The sequence below is a fragment of the Octopus bimaculoides genome, chromosome 30 (assembly GCF_046866305.1).
Source record: "Octopus bimaculoides isolate indiv1 chromosome 30, ASM4686630v1, whole genome shotgun sequence".
In the NCBI taxonomy this organism is placed as follows: Eukaryota; Metazoa; Mollusca; class Cephalopoda; order Octopoda; family Octopodidae; genus Octopus; species Octopus bimaculoides.
In genome coordinates this window covers 13,649,980-13,659,485 of record NC_142957.1, presented here as the reverse complement: position 1 = coordinate 13,659,485, position 9,506 = coordinate 13,649,980, and the positions used below count along the sequence as shown (strand labels likewise).

General features: G+C 41.1%; 1 protein-coding gene across 2 annotated transcripts in view; it reads left to right on the top strand.

Moving 5' to 3' along the window:
• LOC106877144 (CD109 antigen) overlaps positions 1–9,506 on the top strand; it is a 72,502-nt gene that overhangs the window by 32,967 nt on the left and 30,029 nt on the right. For both annotated transcript variants that reach the window (XM_089346215.1, XM_089346216.1), the window contains exons 15-19: positions 129–188; positions 914–1,102; positions 2,379–2,528; positions 5,543–5,614; positions 8,420–8,462. In XM_089346215.1, the coding sequence (XP_089202341.1) occupies positions 129–188; positions 914–1,102; positions 2,379–2,528; positions 5,543–5,614; positions 8,420–8,462 (514 nt within the window). The remainder of the gene's footprint in view (positions 1–128; positions 189–913; positions 1,103–2,378; positions 2,529–5,542; positions 5,615–8,419; positions 8,463–9,506) is intronic.

The window sequence follows — 9,506 nt, the reverse complement described above, 5'->3', positions numbered from 1 at the left end:
TATATAGAGTAGACAACTATCATATCATACATAGATTTGAATATGTATATAAATAAATAAATAGATACACATTTCAGAACTCCAGTATTTTTTGTCTCATAGTTGTGTTCATCAATCTTTCTTTACAGACCAGTAAACCGGAATTCTTGGTGATTTTTCCTGCGCCAGTAACCAAATTTTTCTACACTGTAAGTGTGTCCTTCATTTTTATTGATAATTGTTGTTTCGTCATGGCTTGGTTCTGATTCACAAAACTTATGATTGATGATGACCCAGTCATAACCATCCTGTTTTTTATTCAAGAGCTTGGTGCAGCCGTCTGGTTCGCCAGTCCTCAGTCAAATCGTCTCCAACCCATGCCAGCATGGAAAGCGGACGTTAAATGATGATGATGAATGTGCTGTACATAAGCTCATTTCCTCCATCAAATTGAATTTACCTGAACAGGTACACTGTGCACCATGTGTCAAGTGTTGAGTTGATCGCAGAGCAACATGAGATAGTGTTTTGCTCAAGAACACAATGCATCCTGGTCCAGGAATTGAAACCGTGATCTCCTGATCTTGAGTGCAACAGCCTTACCACTTGGCCATGTGTTCTCACTATATATGCGTGTGTATGCTTGTGTTTGTCCCCCAACGATTGCTTGACAACTGGTGTTTTTTTTTTTTTTGGTTTATGTGCCCCAACTTAGTGGTTTGGCAAAAAAGATTGACAGAATAGGTATCAGACTTGAAAGAAAAATAAGTACTGAGATTAATATGTTCCACTAAACCCTTCAAACCAGGTGCTGCAGTATGGTCGTACATTCCAGTGACCGAAACAAACAAGTAAAGGATAAAAGATATTTGTGTGTGTGTGTGTGTGTAATAACTACTAAAATTCCTGTACTCTATCTGCCTTTCTTTTACAGGTTGTGAGCCGTTCCAAAGTCTTCATCTCAAAACATGTCGAACAGAATGCAGCAAAAAGTGCTACAATTTCGTTTGATACCGAGGGAATGTTTTTAAAAGCCGACGTAGTGGCTGGTTATGATGATAGTTATGGAGCACTTCTGACTGAATCAGCTACGGTTGATGTGAAAAGACCTACAAGTGTATCAGTAAGTTGGTGTACGTTATTTTCTGTATACATGCATTGGAACAGGTGTAGCTTTCTGCTAAGAATTCTACTTCCCAAACGTCTTCTACCTTTAAAAGTGGGTTTGATAGGCAGACAGACCTACAAGAAGCCTCTTGTGTGTGTGTGTGTGTGTGTGTGTATGTGTGTGTGATATGAGCTGTGTCATTCATTTCCAAGCTTCCATGTTAATTATATCTGGGCATGGGGAAATATTACCTTTTGGGGGGGGAACAGGTGAAGGTTGGTGACAGGATATGCATCTGTCTGTAGAAAATCTGTTTCAAATAAATTCTGTCATAGCCATGCGAGCATAGAAAAGTACTGATATTACAATGATGTATACATATTCCTGGGCCTGTTTCGGTGGACCCAGACCTGTTTCTATATCCTGGGGGGACACATCCTTTGTGTTTGGATCTGCCTGGGGTTATAGCAGAAAACACATGCACTAGGTACTGTGCAAAGGGACTGAACCTGGAACCATGTCTGTTGGGAAGTAAACTTCTTGCCTCTGTATGTCGCTGAAGAGGTTGTGAATAGCAACCAAAGGACTTTGACAAACGTTTTAGGTTAACACTAGTGTGCTGAGTGTGCTTCCAAATTCTGTCCCTGAATTAAAGAACTGATGTCTCCTCAGACTATGAAGCAGCTCTGTAGATGTTTCAGCCCTTTCCACTGTGACACCAGATCTGCCCAGGGCCACCCAATAACATGAGCTTTGTTGAGTCAGTTGTTGCAATTCTGGGCCAGATGTTTCTGCTGTCTACAATGCTCACTCTTGTTGTACCACTGGTCCTCTCTCTCGAGCCAGATGTAATGGCTTCCTTTCTCAGCAGCTTCCAACAGTTTTTTTTTTTGGCAACATCTTTTGTCTTCTTTGCAGTTAGTCGAAGACTCCTGAGTATCAAGTGAACCCTGGTTCCAACAAATCCTTTAGCACTCATCTCAACAGAAACACATGTTGACTCCCGTTCATTGTTTTCAGAGTGTTCTTACCAACTCACCGTATTTTCTGTCTTTACTGATTGATTTATTGATGAAACGATTCATTAAAACAATTGACCAGTTAACTGGTTAAATAGTTAACCAAATGAATAACAAAGAAGTGAAAGAGAACCCGCCTGTGTGTTCATTATTGGCATAATGACCCTCCCAAGATAGAACAAAATCTGTTTCATTACAGGAGTTTCTTCTAAATCAAGTTTCTTATAAATCAACAACAAAAGCTCATCGTCTTTGTTTCAATTCTATTTCAGCTCAATGCTAAATTTAAAGAATCTACTGTGAAACCAGGCCAAGAAGCAGAACTAATAATCCAAAGTAACCCCAATACAACTGCCTTTGTCACTGCTGTTGACAAGAGTGTCTTGTTACTCTCCAAGAAAACGGATCAGATCTTTGAAATAGTAAGTTGTCTTTCAAACTTTTTGATGCCATATCTATGACACGACTACTCTGTTTTAGAGTGTCTTGTTACTCTCCAAGAAAACTGAGATGGACTTCGAAGCCGTAAGTTGTCTTTAAAAATTTTTCTAGGCGCAGGAGTGGCTGTGTGGTAAGTAGCTTGCTTACCAACCACATGGTTCCGGGTTTCATTCCGACTGCGTGGCACCTTGGGCAAGTGTCTTCTACTATAGCCTCGGACCGACCAAAGCCTTGTGAGTGGATTTGGTAGACGGAAACTGAAAGAAGCCTGTCGTATATATATGTATATGTATATATATATATATGTATGTCTGTGTATGTGTGTCTGTGTTTGTCCCCCCAACATCACTTGACAACCGATGCTGGTGTGTTTACGTCCCCGTAACTTAGAGGTTTGGCAAAAGAGACCGATATAATAAGTACTAGGCATCCAAAGAATAAGTCCTGGGGTCGATTTATTCGACTAAAGGCGGTGCTCCAGCATGGCCACAGTCAAATGACTGAAACAAGTAAAAGAGTAAAAGAGTAAAAGAGTAAAGAGAGCCACCTGAAACCATGTCTATGACACAACTACTCTGTTTTAGAGTGTCTTTTGTAAATTGTAACTGTAAGTTATAATTCAAAGTAATATTCTAAACATCATTTTAATATACCAACGTATATTCATCTTTATAGTTACTACCAGAAACATTGGCTCTGGGTTGTTTTCTTCAGGATGCTATATTATAGTGGAGGCGCAATGGCCCAGTGGTTAGGGCAGCGGACTCGCAGTCATAGGATCGCGGTTTCGATTCCTAGACCGGGCGTTGTGAGTGTTTATTGAGCGGAAAGCACCTAAAGCTCCACGAGGCTCTGGCAGGGGATGGTGGCGAACCCTGCTGTACTCTTCCACCACAGCTTTCTCTCACTCTTACTTCCTGTTTCTGTTGTGCCTGTAATTCAAAGGGTCAGCCTTGTCACACACTGTGTCACGCTGAATATCCCCTGAGAACTACGTTAAGGGTACACGTCTCTGTGGAGTGCTCAGCCACTTGCACGTTAATTTCACGAGCAGGCTGTTCCGTTGATCGGATCAACTGGAACGCTCGACGTCGTAAGCGACGGAGTGCCAACAACTACATTATGATTTTTTTAGTAAATTTTTCATCAATACTAGGGACTAGAGTACATTGTTTCTTTTTGCTTTTATTGTATTGGACTGAATTTAGGGGAAAATCACCCACAAAGCCTAGTAGGATTTAGAGTGGCAGAAAAATATAATGGAGGTCAATGAAGAGGAATGGTGATATAGTTATATTCATTTTTATCCTTATCACGGTCTACAAGCGCTTAGAATCAGAACCATTGGGAATTGACAGTGTTAAGTTTTTGTCTCTCTTTCTCTTTACTTGTTTCAGTCATTTGACTGCGGCCATGCTGGAGCACCACCTTTTAGTCGAGCAAATCGACCCCCAGGACTTAGTCTTTGTAAGCCTAGTACTTATTCTATCAGGGTCACTTTTGCCGAGCCGCTAAGTTACGGGGGACCGAAACACACCAGCATCGCTTGTGAAGCGATGTTTGGGGTGGGGGTGGGGATAAACACAGACACACAAACATACACACACACATACATATATATATATACATATACATATATACGACGGGCTTCTTCCAGTTTCCGTCTACCAAATCCACTCACAAGGCTTTGGTCGGCCCGAGGCTATAGTAGAAGACACTTGCCCAAGGTGCCACGCAGTGGGACTGAACCCGGAACCATGTGGTTCGTAAGCAAGCTACTTACCACACAGCCACTCCTGCGCCTATGCATATATACGACGGGCTTCTTCCAGTTTCCCTCTACCAAATCCAGTCACAAGGCTTTGGTCGGCCCGAGGCTATAGTAGAAGACACTTGCCCAAGGTGCCACGCAGTGGGACTGAACCAGGAACCATGTGGTTCGTAAGCAAGCTACTTACCACACAGCCACTCCTGCGCCTATGCATGTATACGACGGGCTTCTTCCAGTTTCCCTCTACCAAATCCAGTCACAAGGCTTTGGTTGGCCCGAGGCTATAGTAGAAGACACTTGCCCAAGGTGCCACGCAGTGGGACTGAACCAGGAACCATGTGGTTCGTAAGCAAGTTACTTACCACACAGCCACTCCTGCGCCTATGCATATATACGACGGGCTTCTTCCAGTTTCCCTCTACCAAATCCAGTCACAAGGCTTTGGTCGGCCCGAGGCTATAGTAGAAGACACTTGCCCAAGGTGCCACGCAGTGGGACTGAACCAGGAACCATGTGGTTCGTAAGCAAGCTACTTACCACACAGCCACTCCTGCGCCTATGCATATATACGACGGGCTTCTTCCAGTTTCCCTCTACCAAATCCAGTCACAAGGCTTTGGTCGGCCCGAGGCTATAGTAGAAGACACTTGCCCAAGGTGCCACGCAGTGGGACTGAACCCGGAACAATGAGGTTCGTAAGCAAGCTACTTACCACACAGCCACACCTACGCCTTGTCGTTGATGATAGATTAATTAATTTCAGATACTCTTACCTTCCCTTATTTCACTACGACCATAAAATCAGTGATACCTACATAAAAGAATATGGCTCAAAAAATAAGATAATGATATAAAGGCAAGGTGATAACCGGAAGGAGGAGGGGGCAAGGGTGGATTAATTATGATTATCAACTAAAGGAGTCTTAAAATGGAAAACAAAGGAGGTCACATTGAGCCCTAAGCATAGGAATTAGGAATATGGGGGGGGGGGGTGAATGTGTCTGGTCATGAGGAAGTATTGCAAGTGAGGAGGATAGGTGACAGGAAGAGCATCCAATTGTAGTAAATTTACTTCAGTAAGCTCCATCCAGCTGATGGAAAAGTCAACAATAAAATGGTGATGATGATGATGATGACGATGACAACAATGTTCTTGCTGCTGTTGTTGTTGTTGTTGTGGTGGTGGTGCATACACACAAGATTTTATGGTTTCTCCTTTTTCAGGTTCTAAAAGCAATAGAAAGTGATGGTGAAGATGCACGTTTTGGAAGCTGGGAAGAAGTGTGGCAGTTATCTGTAAGTGAAACCAAATGGTCAATTGGTATTTACAATCTTGGGATCTTTTTTAAAACGGGGGCCACATTTTTCATTAACGAAACACTTTGAAACTTGGAACACTGGTAGAATGTGTCATATAAAACATCTTTTTCTCTTAGTCTTCTTAAAAAAAAATGAAATCCCTAAGTTTTTCCATGTTAAAGTTGTCGTATTTCTGTAATTTCAACCAATCACTGACGTCCATTCAGCCGATATACATTAAGTGCCGACTACATAAACAAATGATTCTGAAACAATTAACCCTAACCCTAACCCTAACTCTAACCCTAACCCTAACCCTAACCCTAATCGTAGGGTTAGGGTTAGGGTTAAAGCAAATTTAAAATGAAAAAAGCAAATAAAACGAAGGTATGGAGATTAAATATGCTTTACATCGCTTAATCAGCCAAAGGAGTATATGTAAACAACTGAATACTTGTCAGTGATTGGTTGAAATTATCGAAATAAGACAATTTTTTACATGAAATAAATTCGAATACAAAAATATTTTTCTGTTCTATAACACAAAATAGATAAGTATACGAAGTTTGAAAGTCTTTCCGTACCAAAAACACTACGTAAAACATTAATGAAAAATGTGGCCCCCGTTTTAAAATAGATCCCAATCTTGTTTATATCTACGCAATGTGACTCCATATCGAGTCAATATATACACTATATATATATATATATATATATATATATATATATATAAGTATCTTGAGAGAAAAGCTGAACATTAGAAGCATCAGTTGTGGCGTGCAAGAGAGACGATTGCGCTGGTATGGACATGTGGTGAGAATGGAGGAGGATAGCTGCGTGAAAAAGTGCCACACCCTAACAGTTGAGGGAACCCGTGGAAGAGGTAGGCCCAGGAAGACCTGGGCTGAGGTGGTGAGGCAAGACCTTCATACATTGGGCCTCACCGAGGCGATGACTACGGACCGAGACCTTTGGAAATGGGCTGTGCGTGAGAAGACCCGGCAAGCCAAGTAAGATCGTTGCCAGTGCCCCTGGACTGGTTCTTGTGCGGGTGGCACATGAGATGCACCATTTTGAGCGTGGCCGTTGCCAGTACCGCCTGACTGGCTCCTGTAGGATTTTCGAGCGAGATCGTTGCCAGTGCCCCTGGACTGGCTTGTGCGGGTGGCACATAAAAGACACCATTTCGAGCGTGGCCGTTTTCGTGCGGGTGACACGTAAAAGCACCCACTACACTCTCTGAGTGGTTGGCGTTAGGAAGGGCATCCAGCTGTAGAAACTCTGCCAAATCAGACTGGAGCCTGGTGTTGCCATCCGGTTTCACCAGTCCTCAGTCAAATCGTCCAACCCATGCTAGCATGGAAAGCGGACGTTAAACGATGATGATGATGATGATGATATATATAATTTTTCAAAGTAAACTATGTAATCGTTACCAATATAGCAGGAGATTTCACCTCAAAAAATCTAAATTAGACTCCTTAGGGATCGTTCTCCTTGTTTATATATCCAAAGTTTTAAATTTTGACTTATACTTAATGGTCAAATATAGCTTTATACAGAAATGTTAAACATTGGATTAAATACATTGATATGGATATTGGCGTCAAGTCTCTTTCTTAAATGTAAAAATTTAAAACTTTGGATATATATATATATATATATATACATATATATATATATAATTCAAAAGAATCCCAACTCTGCTTTTTTATGTTTTATTTATATTCTTATAATATTAATGTAGGATATAGAATATATAGTATATATAGTAAAATGAAATGATCTATTGATTGTCTTATTGAATAAATGAAATATTAAATATTAAAGGACTAGTATAGTTTCTTGCATTTTAGCAATCTTCAAGGTCCCATATATACATACTCACATACACACTCTATCTATTAAATCAACTGTAACAAATATTGTGTTTATGTTGACTGGAGACTCAATGTTGTCTGTAGAGTCAAAAGTAACACACTATGTATACAGCATCCAGTCACCCTCAACATACTGTCTCTATACAGCTCATCAACATATACATACCCTGTCTATCTCTCCCAGTAACACTTATACACTGTGTCTTCTATCTGGTCAATATCTACACACTGTGTCCATCTATGTGGTCAACATTTACACACTGTGTCCATCTATCTGATCAGTATCTACGCACTAGGTTCATCTAACCAGTCAATATCTACACACTGTGTCCATCTATCCAATAAACATCGACATACCGTGGTTATCTGTCTAGTGAACATATAGAAACATTGTCTATCAAACTAGTCAACTTCTATACACTGTTTCTATCTATCCCATCAACTTCTACACACTCTGCCCATCTATCCAGTCAACATCTACACACCGTGTCCATCTAACTAGTCAGCATCTCCACACTGTGTCCATCTACCTAGTCAAGAGCTACACACTGTGTCCAGCTGTGTCAACATCTACATAATGTATCTATCTTAAAACGTAAAATGAAAACAGAACACAAAGGATTCCGCGGTACACGTGTTTCAAGCGTTATACACAAACAGTCGTTGCATCATTATATGAGTATATATTTGATAGACAGGACGGTTTAAAGCTATCTTCAGCCGCAAATATATTCCGTCCCAAGATTACATCACAAAGAAGAAATCACAAAGAATGTATCTATCTATACCTCAACATCTACACACTTTGTCTATCTATGCAATCAGAAGCTGCACACTCTATCTATCCATTGTAAGTTGAACCTTTCATTTATCTTTGCTGATTTTCTTGTCTTTGCTAATTTTCTTGTCTTTTCTCTTTCAGAATGTTGGCATAGCATCTTACACTAACTTAAACACAAGGGGGCGTGAGTGTTATTCTTCATTAAACTTCTATGTTTATAATAATGATGATTGTGGGTGGTAATGATGGTAATCATAATGATGGTGGTGGTGGTGGTGGTGGCTTTTGTGGTGGTTACGATATTGGTGGTGATGATGGTGATTGTGGTTGTAGTGGCAATGGTATTATGATGGCGGTGGTGACAGTGGTGGCAGGGGTGGTGCCAACTGAGGTGGGTGTGGCGGTGGCTGCGGTAGAATTAGTGCAAGAGTTTTGTTGTCCAGTAGAGGTGGGGGAATCGTGGTGTGTGACATAGTTTTGCTGGTTTATTGGTTTCAGTTTTTAAACTGTGACCATGCTGGGGCAGTAGTAAGATCTTAGATTGTTAACTCTGGTTCCCAGTCTGTTGGACTCCTGTGCTAAATTGTTAAGTATTGGGGATGTAAATAAACTTACACCAGTTGAAAAAATGGTAGGGGACTAACACAAGGGCCTATACAGAAATAAGCACATGCACATGTGCACACACATATATAGCTACAGGATTTGGTAGATGGAAACTGAAAGAAGCCTATCATATGTGTGTGTCTGTGGCTGTCCCTCGTCACTGCTTGACAACCAGTGTTGATGTGTTTACGTCTATTTCACTTAGCAGTTCAGCAAAAGATGCTGACAGAATAAATATGAGGCTTTAAAATATTAAAAAAAAAGTACTAGGGGTTGATTCATTTGACCATGTACCATCTTTATGCATTATAATTTTTCAAATCCACCGTGCAAGTGCAGTTATTGTTGGCAGCAAATAAAAGCTTTATGTGCCGACTCATCATCATCATCATCATCGTTTAAACGTCCGCTTTCCATGCTAGCATGGGTTGGACGATTTGACTGAGGACTGGTGAAACCAGATGGCTACACCAGGCTCCAATCTGATCTGTCAGAGTTTCTACAGCTGGGTGCCCTTCCTAATGCCAACTGCTCCGAGAGTGTAGTGGGTACTTTTACGTGCCACTGGCACGATGGCCAGTCAGGTGGTACTGGCAACGGCCACACTCAAGATGGTGTATTT